Source organism: Pararge aegeria, chromosome 21 (assembly GCF_905163445.1).
Source record: "Pararge aegeria chromosome 21, ilParAegt1.1, whole genome shotgun sequence".
NCBI classification, from domain to species: domain Eukaryota; kingdom Metazoa; phylum Arthropoda; class Insecta; order Lepidoptera; family Nymphalidae; genus Pararge; species Pararge aegeria.
In genome coordinates, this window is record NC_053200.1 from 7,959,909 (window position 1) to 7,974,045 (window position 14,137).

At 35.8% G+C, this 14,137-nt stretch overlaps 2 protein-coding genes across 4 annotated transcripts; one reads left to right on the forward strand and one right to left on the reverse strand.

Moving 5' to 3' along the window:
- The first annotated feature begins 4,693 nt into the window (after window positions 1-4,693).
- On the forward strand, window positions 4,694-9,154 carry LOC120633263 (ejaculatory bulb-specific protein 3-like). Its single transcript, XM_039903437.1, has 4 exons — window positions 4,694-4,736; window positions 5,721-5,918; window positions 7,900-8,026; window positions 8,881-9,154. Exons 2-4 carry the CDS (start codon window positions 5,726-5,728, stop codon window positions 9,047-9,049), a joined length of 489 nt encoding a protein of 162 aa, XP_039759371.1. The 5' UTR covers window positions 4,694-4,736; window positions 5,721-5,725; the 3' UTR covers window positions 9,050-9,154.
- A 1,703-nt stretch (window positions 9,155-10,857) lies between these two features.
- On the reverse strand, window positions 10,858-12,649 carry LOC120633264. 3 transcript variants are annotated; one of them, XM_039903438.1, is made up of 3 exons: window positions 12,324-12,649; window positions 11,615-11,741; window positions 10,858-11,032 (listed from the first exon to the last, which is right to left on the reverse strand). In XM_039903438.1, the coding sequence occupies exons 1-3, from the start codon at window positions 12,613-12,615 to the stop codon at window positions 10,972-10,974; spliced, it is 480 nt and encodes a 159-aa protein (XP_039759372.1). In that variant the 5' UTR covers window positions 12,616-12,649; the 3' UTR covers window positions 10,858-10,971. The 3 variants fall into 3 exon arrangements, with proteins under 3 accessions (XP_039759372.1, XP_039759376.1, XP_039759373.1); XM_039903442.1 differs by having other exon boundaries at window positions 10,858-11,325; window positions 11,563-11,741; XM_039903439.1 differs by having other exon boundaries at window positions 10,961-11,032; window positions 11,563-11,741.
- Between the last annotated feature and the right edge of the window lie 1,488 nt (window positions 12,650-14,137).

Genomic DNA, 14,137 nt, shown 5'->3' on the forward strand with positions numbered 1-14,137 from the left:
ACATTTTATTCGATATTTTATCAAACTTTAGACCGTGAACAATCACAATGACCTAAAAATTAAGATGCCCATTTCATTGACAAATAAAGCAGAATACAGCTATTAGGCAAATAATTAAAATTCATGTTTGCATATTCTGTTCTTATGTAGATAAAAAATCTGAATTTTTCTATGTTGTTTTTATACCTGTGCAAACTTGGTTTACAAAAACAAATTAACAGCGATGGCTTGTGAACTCTGAGTCAGGTCATTGTAAGGGCATTATACGAGTATAGTCATTATGTGGGTCTGCTCAAAACGGTCGTTAGGCTGATCGGGATATTACCTACTGCCGAATGTTATTAACGGGGATGCGTTTCTTACCCAATATTTTATTTATACAATTAATTTGTACACCTCATAAAGCAAACAACATGGACAAGAAAATACCTAAGTTAAAAAGTAGAATATATAAGGCTGTGTTCGCTGATCGCTTAGTAACAAACTTAAGCATTAAGAAAACAGAAATAAGATGGAATGGTTGGGTATTATTACATAGATACTAAAACTTATCCAGAATACACACATAAAATATTATTAATTAATAAATAAATAAATAAATATATAAATATACTACGACAATACACACATCGCCATCTAGCCCCAAAGTAAGCGTAGCTTGTGTTATGGGTACCGAGATAGCTGATGAATATTTTTTTTTATGAATATAATACACATAAATACTTATAATATACAGATAAACACCCAGACACTGAAAAACATTCATGTTCATCACACAAACACTCTCCAGTTGTGGGAATCGAACCCACGGCCTTGGACTCAGAAAGCAGGGTCGCTGCCCGCTCGGCCGTCAAAATTATACATATTAAATTATACATATAAACATAAATATAGTATAACCTACTTGAAATAATAATTAAATTATACATATAAAGTTATAAACATAAATATAGTATAACCTACTGATTCTACATGAACTGAATTTTGACTGTCTGATTGCATTTCACAGTTCAGATTGCTTGTAAGCTTGAACAGTTAACGAATGCTTATAAAACTTTGTTATAAGATTGATTTTATGACCAAATCCCTGGCGCAATACTGTGAATTTAAGTAGGAGGTCGATTTCCGGCAGGGGCAATTTGGAAATCTATAATTTCTGATTTTTTTCTGGTCTGGTCTGGTGGTAGGCTTGACCGTAGCACCCGACCGACGCAGACATGCCACTAAGCGATTTAGTGTTCAGGTGCGATGGCGCGTAGAAACCGAGGGGTATGACTACCATACTCCCTAATAAGTTGGCCCGCTGCCATCTTAGACTGCATCATCACTTACCATCAGGTGAGATTGCAGTCAAAGTCAACTTGTAGTACCTAGTAAAAAACAATCATGTCATTGATTTAATATGTTACTGTCGTTATCATGTATATTATTGGTACTTAAGTCATCTGTCAATCTAGTGACGTAAGAGCTCCAGCCGTCCTGCGGCTTTGGGACTGTTGAGTCATCTGTCATAGCCTAGGCCCTGCAGTGTCAGTAATGTTTTCGCCACAGGTTGTTGTTTTCTATCGATATACAAGAACTTATATAGTAGTTTGATGGCCGAGTGGCGCAGTGGGTAGCGACCCTGCTTTCTGAGTCCAAGGTCGTGGGTTCGATACTCACAACTGGAAAATGTTTGTGTGATGAACATTAATGTTTTTCAGTGTCTGGATGTTTATCTGTATATTATAAGTATTTATGTGTATTATATTCATAAAAAAATATACATCAGCTATCTTAGTACCGATAACACAAGCTACGCTTACTGTGGGGCTAGATGGCGATGCATGTATTGTCGTAGTATATCACTCTAATATCTATGTCATGATAATAGTATCATCTACTGCGATCATCAAGTACTATTTATTGTTGTATCATCTACTGCGATCAACAAGCCTGCTCAGCGTGGCGATTATGGGCGAACCCTCCTGTTAGGTGAGGCCTTTAGTCCAGGAGTGGATTGTTATATGTGATGATGAATGATGGTGAGTTTGGATGATACCGTATTTTTATGACTCTATGATAATGAGTATAGGTAAGTTAAGTATATAACCGAAATTATTCAGCTGTTATTATTAAGGGTGATCTTAATTACCTGGTACAAAGCGAGTCACGTAAAAAGGGCTCTGAAGTTCTCACTGCGCAGAGAGCGATTAATACAAATTACATAAGAATACAATATCGTCTCGGGATTTTATAATCCCTCAGTGCTTCAAGACTTTCTTCATTAAGTCTTTTAACAGTGCGTGAAACAGTCGCTAATTATATGGCCCTCAGTTTCTTCTGAGGGCCATATAATTAGGCTCAGAGACACTCGTGATAAAATGGAAAATTAAAACATCAGTAGAAGACCAAAGTTACCAACATAGTTGAACTAGTTGCGAAGCTAGGAAATCGCAACGTCTATGGTTGCAATAAGTCCATGGGGATCACAATGGGGATTGAAGTGGCGATACCGCAAAGTACTACTCTGAAAGGGTAGTGTTAATAGCCCCCCACTGGGAGATAGATGACATCAAGAAGTCTCTGGCACATTCGGCATACTACTGTGGAGTGCGGAAGTACCTATAAATACTTACATAGTTACTAGCTGTTAACAACTACTTCGTCGGCTTTCCTTACGCTTTTTTAACAAACCCCGTAGGAACAGTAAGTATTCCCGGGATTAAAGGTAACCTATGTGGTATTACAAAATATAATCTATCTTCGTTTAATTTAATTTTATAATTTAATTTATATCCAGATCAGTCCAGCTAGTACCAAGATGATGATGCTGATATACCTACGTAATAGACTAGCCTATTGATTTAATATAATATGTAATTTTAAGCCTTTCTAAAATAAATAATTATTAATAAACTAATTTAAAAAATCATTAATTAATAAATAAATAAATATACTACGACCACGCACACATCGCCATCTAGCCCCAAAGTAAGCGTTAGCTTGTGTTGTGGGTACTAAGATGACTGATGAATATTTTTATGAATAATATACATAAATACTGAAATATACGTATAAACACCCAGACACTGAAAAACATTCATGCTCATCACACAAACATTTTCCAGTTGTGGGAATCGAACCCACGGCCTTAGACTCAGAAAGCAGGGTCGCAGCAAACTGCGCCAATCGGCCCTCTAAATTGATTCGCAGACAATTGTTAAAATTCAGTCGCACAGATCGATCATCAGTGTTCTTTTTACGTGACGCGACGTATACCTACTTAGTGTTTCATTGACATACGCGATGAAATAATAAAAAATGAACATTAGCACTAAAGGCCTTTCCTGGACCGTGGAATATTACTTGTTGAATAACTAAAAAAGTTTGTTACCTACCTTGTGTTTACAATTACAAGTAGAAATACGTAGGTATAACTAAACCGGTTGTTATGGATTTACGTCACAGCTTCGCTTCCTACGTAAAACTCGTAAAAAACCCAACCGTGGTAAAGTTAGGTAGGTAATTGGATGCCTATATTTTTTCGTGACCATACTTTGTCCAGATAAATATAGGGACAATGTTCGTGTTTGATGTTTGATGCTATTTTTACTTTATATAATAAATTGGAAAGTATGTTTATTTGTCATTCCTTAGAGCTCTAACTAAGCAACCTATTATAATACCCTTTCCCAGTCCGAGTACGGCCGCGTTGGTCAATCTCGAGATTTCTCGAGAATTCTCGAGGTCATCTGCGCGTGAGTTTTACAACTACGCAGGAGATATTATAGTGGACAGGTGTGTGAGCATGTGCACTCTTTATTCTCTCACTCTCATAGTCCAATGCGAATAAAACTTTTCATTGACCCGAACCGGGGATTGTAGCGAGGTCCTGGTTCCTCCAACGGTCAGCAGCCAAAGAACTTACCCATAGACCAGCGGGGCAGTTTTCTAATATAGGTACCTATCTAGATAAAAAAGAACGAGTATTAAATTTAAATATCTACGTGATACTAAAGAAGTTTGTACAAAAATCGTGAAGTAAAATAGCGAGGACCTGGTTCTTCCAACTGTCAGCAGCCAAAGAACTTACCCATAGACCAGCGGGGCAGTTTTCTAATATAGGTACCTATCTAGATAAAAAAGAACGAGTATTAAATTTAAATATCTACGTGATACTAAAGAAGTTTGTACAAAAATCGTGAAGTAAAATAGCGAGGACCTGGTTCTTCCAACGGTCAGCAGCCAAAGAACTTACCCATAGACCAGCGGGGCAGTTTTCTAATATAGGTACCTATCTAGATAAAAAAGAACGTGTATTAAATTTAAATATCTACGTGATACTAAAGAAGTTTGTACAAAAATCGTGAAGTAAAATAGCGAGGACCTGGTTCTTCCAACGGTCAGCAGCCAAAGAACTTACCCATAGACCACCGGGGCAGTTTTCTAATATAGGTACCTATCTAGATAATAAAGAACGAGTTATAAATTTAAATATCTACGTAGGTACTAAAGCAGTTTGTAAAAAATGAAGTAAAATAGGTAAGTAAGTACCTACTCAGACAGACCTTGCATGTAAAATGCAATTTTCATCAAATCAGAATGCATTATTCAAGAAGGTAATTTTTTAAAATAACGCCATGTATTATCTTTTGATGGTCAATGTATATAAACGCATATATTAGCAATGGAGTACGGTAGAGTAATGTATTTTTTCAATTGTTGCGATTCGTAGAAGTCGAGTTTGGAGCCAGGTAAGACAGCTTATATTGTCACAAATTCTATGCTAAACAAATCCTTAAAGTAAACTAAATTGTTGTAAAAATGAAAAATCTTATTGCTACTCTAAAATCTACATTTATACACGGTAACCATAGAGCCTTACTAATCAGTGGCGTGCATAGAGGATATGCACAGGGTATGCAGATGATATCAAATGAAGAAAATCTATAGTACGAGTTATATATACTTAAGGGTAGGCTTTTTATAAATCTTATAATGACCTTCTTCAAGACTTGTTATAACTCGTACTGAAGATTTTCATCATTTTTTATCATCTGCATACCATTTGCATACCCTCTATGCACGCCACTGCCTTCCTTACTATTATACCTTGAACTTATACCTAACTTTTTAACTTAATGTAGATCCAAACATATTAGATTACATTATCACTACAAATTATATAATATGAATGCAACCAATCTTGAAGTAGACATACATTTTTTTAAATATGGTCTCCAGGGGTCGCCATATTGACTTCTGAATACTGAGGTATACTAGTAGCTTTAACAATACTCTTACTTAACACATGTAAGTATTAATAATGGAAATTTAGCTTAACATACTCTCCGAAGCACGGCGTTGACAACGCAATGCCGCTGTTGAGAATACACTTTCGGGTCCGAGGATTCAAACCCGTAATGTTAAATATATAATAAAATAATTTTCTCAAATTAGTGTATTGTCATCGGTCCTCGATATGTCTACAAAGTTTGAACGAAATCTGATGGTTCAAAGTAGGACAAAACCGAGCTGAAAGGGGTCGGTTACATACATACATACATACATACAGATGAAGCTAATATAAAGCGTGTTAAAAGTCAACCACTATAAGCAATTATAGGACATGTAGACATTTCGACGGTTGACGAGAGACGGTTCATTTAAACATAATATACAGCTGATGCCGCCCTTGCCTAGTCCAAAAAAACAATTGTGTTGCTCTTACATTACAGTCAATATGAACATCTTCCTATCCTCCTTATTGCTGCTCTGCGTATTCTACCAATATGACTGCGAAACCAGTACTTATACCAACAAGTATGACGGTGTAGATCTGGACCAAATCCTGTCTAGTGACAGACTTCTCAACGGCTATGTGAATTGTCTGCTCGACAAAGGACCGTGCACTGCTGATGGCAAGGAATTGAAACGTATGTAAAATATATTTTACTCACTCATTTTTAGCGAGGCTGGCCTAGTGGGTAAAGCTTCGGCTTTCTTAAATGGGACCGAGTTCTATCCCCGGCACGTACCTACCTTTTTGGAGTTATGTGCGCAATTTAAATATCACTTGCTTTAACGGCAAATGAAACCTGCAAGCCTGAGTAATCTCAACAATGTTCCCAAGAGCTAAGCGCATTCTTAGAGAAGACCCGTGCCCTATGTAGTGAGCCGGGGTAATGGGGTTATATTGATAATGATTGCATTAAAAATGATTTTAATACAGTCATTGATGTCAATTCTATTATATATTAAACTAAATTGGCTCTACATTTCTTCAATGTGTCTTAAAGTAGTGCCTGTTTTTCAATATTGCCCCTGGAAAATGATGGAGTAATATTATTAGACCTGCCGATTTAGTTAAGATTTGAGATATTTGTAGAAAATAATTTGCGATTTAGACGTAGTACTTAGTCATTCAACCACATACTTCTCAGCTTATATATTCTTTATCACTACGCTCTTCTCTCGTAAGATAAGAACCTAGTACGTAGACCGTCTACGCTGATCACTGCAGGTTGATATTTTCACTTAAACCGACTTATATTGCTCTCCGGGGCAAGCGGTAGCACACCAATTTTCTGATCTCGTGCTGGTTACAATTTATTAGTAATATTATTTATTGTTCGAGCTAGAAGATGACATTAATATCGCTACGCACTGCTTTATAAAGGTGTGCTCAACTTAATATGCCAAGCTGCTGTATTATCAAGTTTCAACTTTTATATATTATAGAAAGTCTAAAATTTAATAGCAAATGTTTATTACAAACAAAACGATATTCAAAAACAAGTCGACCTGGCTCAGCCACAAACTATGTGTGGTCAGAAATATTAAAATCTTGTATCGCTAGTCTAGTTTTACTATGGTTTTGTTATACCCACAACTCCATATCGGTATGTACCCAAACAAAAAGTTATTCATAAGAAATGTAACTTCAAATCACGCGACGTTTTACGTGGTGTGTCTTCGGATGGAGTATACGGTGGAGTAGCTCATAACCATCTTAACATCGTCACCGGGAGATGAGACGATCATGAAGCATCGTCAAGCCAGGCGCACTAACTTTTATCTTCTTTAAGTTAGTCCTCCACTGAAATCTCACCTGGTGGAAAGTGATGATGAAATCTAAGATGGGTACCGGACGAACCTGTTATGGGTATATCAGTATAGCAGTAATTATCATACCCTCATCAGTTTCCACGCAACATCGTACCGAAACTCTAATCTTGTCAATAGCCTCACTCCAGACTAAAGTTCTCTCGTTAGTATTCAGAAACTTTAAAATTATTGAATTGCCCTTGCTCCTCCTCCTACTTATAAAATCACAGCGTTCATTGCTTTAGAACGCTTTGTTGGATTAGACCGTGAGTCCTTATGTACCCACTTTCGGGACTCGGGTGACAATAGCAATAGGGACCTCCTCTTCGCCGGCGAAGACTCTTTGCAGTAAACCAGGGTAAAATCTATACCATTGTAAATTACACTCGAATACGCTCAGTAGTTTTTGCGTGAAAGAGTAAATAAAGCCTTTACATCCTCATAAACTTAAATTTTTATAATATTATATTATGCAGTGGGATAGAATAGGAATGCCTAGTGCCGAAGCCGACGATAAGTAAGGGCGCGAGGGTAGAGAAACTGTTCTTGAAACTAAAGCGTTTAGGTATTAAATATTAAAAATATGGATATGCTGCATATTTATGAACTATATTCATATTTATATACGAACGTAAATAACGTACATGCAAATGCAAGTAAACAATTAAGTAGTGTTAGAAACTGCACTGTTTGCAGAGTACATATAAGTATTTTCCAAGTGTCTTGTTTATATTGTACTTGTCACTTCACACTAAAAAACATAATGGCTTTGTGACTTTTTTTAAAGTGAATTTACTATTTGTGTTCTAGAAAATCTTCCTGATGCGATCCAAGATGAATGCAGCAAATGTACGGACAGACAACGTGAAGGTGCTGACAAAGTCATGCAATACATCATCGATCATAGACCCGAAGACTGGAAAAAGCTTGAAGATAAGTACGTATTGTAAATTTAGACTAGTATTCTCGTACCTTCATCTAATTTATTCAATCCAAAAGAATCCAAAAGTATGCTTAGAAATCGGTCCTGTTATTGCAAGAAATTTTGTGCTTGCAAGGTACATCTGCGGACAGTTATAGTACTTACACTATAAGTCATAACTGTCCGCAGAACTAGGTTTGTTGTTTTTTCTGTCGTAGTCAGGTTTAATTTGAACCCAGAACCTCGTGATATTTAAAGGAACATTTAAATCACAATACCAACAATCATATACTTATTTTCGTCGTGTTAGTAGGTACCTACTATTTTTTTATGCAATTAGTAATGTACAAGGTACATAATTCCTTAATCGTAAATAACGTACAAGGTACATAATTCCTTAATCGTAAATAAATCGTTGTACAAGAACAGCGGATCCAAATTTCCTAAAACTTCACAGTACAATAGCCAATTTAAGTGTTTTTTTTTTTAAATAAGTTTGGTTAAAAAAAAAATTATTTTATTTTATATTAATTTGTAGTAAATATAATTTTTATTAATACATAACATATTTTATAGAAAAGGGTTATCGAGTCTACCGGTAACTGCCCGCTCTAGCGGGCAGTTACCTTGGCCAACGAATTAGTTTGGCCATCCAAAGGGGCAATGCTGCCAGCATCTTGGGAATTGTGCCTCGCTGCGGTGGTTTCGAGGACGTTTTAGATTTTATTTAGTTTTTAAATAGTTTATTTTAGGTTATAGTTATGTATTAATAAAAATTATATTTACTACAAAGTTAAAAAAATACTTTTTAAATAATTTGTAAACTGTAACTTTTCTACGCTCAAGATGAAATTTTTATCTATTTGCAGATACAATTCCGACGGAAGCTATAAAATAAAGTATTTAAAAACCAAAGAACCAGTCAATAAATCCGCATCAAAAGAGGGTTCAAGCGAAAGTGGTTACGATGACGATGCTGATGATGAAGACGATGAAAATAATAAAGATAATTATACGAAGAAGGATAAAAAGAAATAATTTAACGTTATCACGTATCTAGTTCAACTTCCAGAACAAACATGTATATAGCTCTGAGGTATTACGAAAGTCGCTAATAAATAATGGGGAAAGCAATAAAACAAAATTTCAATCTAATCCTTTTAAAAAAGATTTAAAAAAATAATGTTGTTGATTCATAACTTCTTATTCAGATATTCCTTATCATTTTTAACAAAATATAAATTACATAATATTATGTATCCTCATCCTTTTGAGAGTAAAGTAGTACCTGTGCGATTTGAACCTGCCTCTTGTCAGCAGGCAGGAGACAAAAATTATAGCCCCGATTATAACCCAAGGGATATACCTATGATAAGGGATATAATTAACGTGTCCTCCTGCTAAAGAACGAGAACACGGAATGGGAGAACTTTATCCCCGTTTATTAGTACACATATTATTTCCACTTGTGCGCCAATGATCTGAGAGTTGATAAAGCTGTGGGGGGAAGATATATTTTTATCCTTTCCCCGGGGATATAATTGCCTCCTGCCCATGCTTGCCGTGCTAATTTCAGTCCATCTCCGCTTGAGCTTAATTTATAAATTATAACATTTATGACCTTCCTTATCGTTAGCCAGTTATGTAACTTCATAATTATCCAATAATGCTTGTAGATACCTACCTCGTTTCGTTAGAAATAGTAATTAGGTACCTAGAGTAAAACATTAAGTCAGTGAGTTTATAGGTATTTAATATTACCTACCTACGTACGAGTATGTATTGAATATACCTACAAACTGATTTAAATGCGCCAAGACCTTCGTCTTCCTTTGCATCCTTTATGTCGTAAAAAAGTTAGGTATAGGCAAAAGTCGGTTTAATGCAAAAGACGATTGGTAAGATGCTGATATCTGTTATAACTTGAATAAAATTCACCGTTCGTTTTGAAAACCTAGTTTATTAAAATAACGTTTTACTTTTTTTTTAATGCTCAAACTGCAGCCCTAAACCGTTTAGTTTCAATGGTCAATGCCTAAACTTAGACAGTTTTTTGCATCTTGCAATCATCCGATCGAGTTGAGATAAACAGATACTAAGATATTAATTGATAAATAGAAGCGGTGATACAGAACTCGACTTCACTGTAGGGGGCCCGAGTTCGAATCCCAGCACGCACCTCTAGCGTTTCAAAGTTATGTGCGTTTTAAGTAAGTACTTAAAATATCAGTTGCTTCAACGGTGAAGGAAAACATCTTGAGGAAACCTGCAAGTCTGAGAGTTCTCCATAATGTTTTCAAAGGTGTGTGGAGTCCACCAATCCGCCCTGGGCCAGCGTGGTGGACCGTAGGCCTTAAACCCCTTCTCATTGTAGGAGGAGACCCGTGCCCTGTAGGTAGTAGGCCAGAAATTTGTTCATATGATGAATTTGTAAACAGCTCCTTTTCGTGGGAGCCGGGAGGAGGCCCGTGCTCTGTCGACAGTAGCGTGCACTTCATACATGCACAAAAGCCTACCCTAAAATTTTTGTATAACTCATAAAGGGGCAGGAATTTATGCCATTTTCTTTCTTTATGCATACCCTGGTCAAAAACCCTGTGCCTGTAGAGTTATCGGCCGGTAATGGGTTGATATTATGATGATGATGATGTCGAATTGATATATGCAAAAGATTGTTACTTATCTTTGGCTCAATACTAAGCTGTGTACCAGATGACTTAGGAATGTCATCAAACTAAATCTCGAAAAGAAAGAGAATATAAAGCGTAAAAAAACCTTTATTGATTTTTTTTTAACAGAACTTAACAAAGATACATTAAAAAGGACTAATTAACTGTTTTAAAATATTGGTAGATATGTCAATTAATTCTCTCGGTCACATATCTTTTGACTCTCTCTTTGAAGCCGGGCATCATGTATCGATGTCTGACATTTTCAATGTATTCAGGTTCACCCGTAATTTAATATCTAGGCATTTCTTCTTTGGGCAGTTTCCTTTTAGATAATATTTGTAGAGTTGACCTAAAGTGTAAACAGTTGATTTATATTAGCACATTTTCTGATATTATCATCAGGGCAGGGCGCTTTCAGTTGCTTCATTTACGGACTTGTTCAATGATACAATGCTTCTTGCACAGTTAGTTATACACAGTTATATGAACTCTATATTTTAATTTTTGTAACAAAGAGCCATCCGCAGCCATTTCTGTATTTAAGGACAAGCTTCAACAAATTTGAATTTTTCTGAAGAAGTTCCAATATAAAAGAGCTTTTAAATTACAGAGGAAAGATTATCTTCTCGAAATTTTCGGTTTCTGAAATATTTCCGAAATTTTATACAATATAGCTACTTTACATATAAAAAAATGATTTTGTTTTACAAACAATTTTAGAGGTAAGGCCAAATCACCGCTTCCCGTCCACTACTGCGATGATTTAAAAGTTTTTATCCAATCATAAGTAGATAAGCAGAATCTTGTTATTGGTTGTAAACTCGACGAGAAATGGACGCGATGGTTTAGCCTTGTCTTTACTTGTCAGAAGTCCCTTACATGGTAGGTACATTATCCAAGGATCCGCTGCACTTTGTTCAGGCTGTCGTACCTGGTGAGGAACAGCTTCCAGGCGGTGGGATCGTGCGCCATCAAAGACGCTACAATCTTGCCTGCGCTCTCTTTCTCAGCTGTAGTACATTGTTTACAATCGTCTTTTAACGCTTGTATCAGTACACCTAGAGATAAAAACATCAAAACTCTTCATTCATATGTCAAAAATAGAGAATTAGAGACCATTGAATCATCTGAACGTCATAAACATTGCTATACATAAAATAAGCGTCCAAGTCGTAATTCTTACAATAGATAATAATAAAGTCACCTCCACCAGCACGGCTAACATAGGCAGGGTACAGTATATCCATGGGGAAAGGAAAAAATGTTTATCTTTTCCCATAGTTTTTCACTCTCCAATCTCGGGCGCACGGGTGGAAATACGTGTACCTAATATTAAGCGGAAGTATTACCTACTTCACCTATTCCCGTGATTTAGCGGGTGGACAAGAATTTTTTTACCTTATCACTGTCAGCGACTAATCGGGGATACTTTTGTCCACTGTCCTTGCTAGCCGTGCATAACAAAAACTTGACTAACAAAAGGATAAAACTATAACGTAAGTACTAAGCTAGCATAAATAAAGTACTTTATACGAAGTTGACTCAGATTTACTTATAAAAATGAACCACTTCATTGACATCGAGCCCTGGATAAGATTTTCTTTCAATTCAAGAAAGACAATGACAAAATCAAAACTTACTTTTCATTTTACCCATATCTTTGGAGCAATATCTGTCAACTGACATCAAACACTTAACATCTTGAGCTGGAAGAGGCGGTAGAGCGCGGTACACGTCAGAGCTTTTCATCACACTATTCCACTTCTCTTCATTTCCCACTACTTGATTGATGACCGTCAGATCCTCATCACCGTACACGACGTTATAACCCATGCTTGTTCCGCCATCTGGGAGTGATCTATCTATTCCTGGAGCAATCATATCAGCTAGGGCTGAAGAAAATAATAAAATAATTAAAAGTGTAGGCCACATTGTTTCAGATTGAGGTACAAATTCTAAGTGGTGGGTGATAGATTGATTGCAAAGAAATGAGACAGTGTTTGTGATGCAACCATACGTGATACGAATATAAGATTAATTAAAACGGTGTTTAGCGTAGACGCAAGATAATATTGTCAGGTGTTTTTAACCTTTTCGGAGAGGTAATAAAGAGAAGAACATAAACATATATCTAAAACAAACGTCACAACCTCTCCCTCCCTTGCGCAGTGGTCAGGGCTGTCACCACATAAGCGGGAGGTCCATGGTTCTATCCCCAGCAGGGCCAATTCGAGAATTAAATTTTCTGAGTTTTCTATGTACTAGTCTGGTGAGAAACATTGGCATTGGCTAGAGTACCACTCTACCGACAAACAAGTGCCGTTAAGTGTTCTTATCGTTCCGTTACGATGTTTTGTGAAAACTGCATAGGAGTATATTTTTAATATAAGTAAATGTGGTGTGATGTAAAATCATTTAGCACCAGGTGGAATTATAGTCAAGGACTAACTTAGAGTGGAATAAAAAAATATATATTGTTATATATTGATTAATAGTACTTCACATATGCAGTTTCATAACAAATCTACACTATACCCGAAATAAAAAATAATAGGTACACATAAATACACAATATATACATACACCCAAAAATGTAACCCTCGTTACGGTGCAGGGTAAAATTAAAAATGGTTGAGCCTCCATGGTTGCTTACAATATTCGGGACACACGTCGTATCGTCAACAAACAACCTTTGTGTATTCTGCATACCAATCCAACTAGGCCAATAGTAAACAAAAACATTTTTATTTATAAAAGTTTTTTTACAAAGATATTAATAAAGTAGTTTTAAGTTGAATCCCAAAAGATAACTTGTACCGACACTTTGAAAGCCTAATGCTTTTAAACATTAATTTGTCACACACTATAATATAAAATATATTATAAAAAGCTACGAAAAATTTCGGTGTCATATAAAACCTTTTTCTGTTCTGCGTAGAAATGCATCTATCCGCATCCCGAACAGTGAAACTGCTCAGCTATAGGCATATATGTGGGACTCGCTAGCTGATGAGCATTGTATCGCGCTTGCTTACTGGTGTATGCAGGGGTGGCAGGAGGTGCGCATATCGGCCTACTACCACCATTATTTATTTTATTATTAATTATTTATTATTTATGTACCACAAATTGTGATTGTGAACATAAGATACATGAAGTGTACAAAGGAAAGCTTATCTCTATAAGAGATCTCTTCCAGCTACCCCAGGACGTGAGTAAGATGATTAAATTGTGGTTTAGGTCAAATAAAGGTACAATATACTTCATAATAACTACTAAGGATATTTAATATATCTAAATAATAACAAAATACTAAATACTAATACAATAAAATTTGAATATACTATATATACAAAATACATAAAAATAATATAATAAATATATATATAATATAAATATAAATAGTAAGTTCCAAAGGTGTGTAGCGTGGACGGAGAAAGATTTCTGGAAGAAA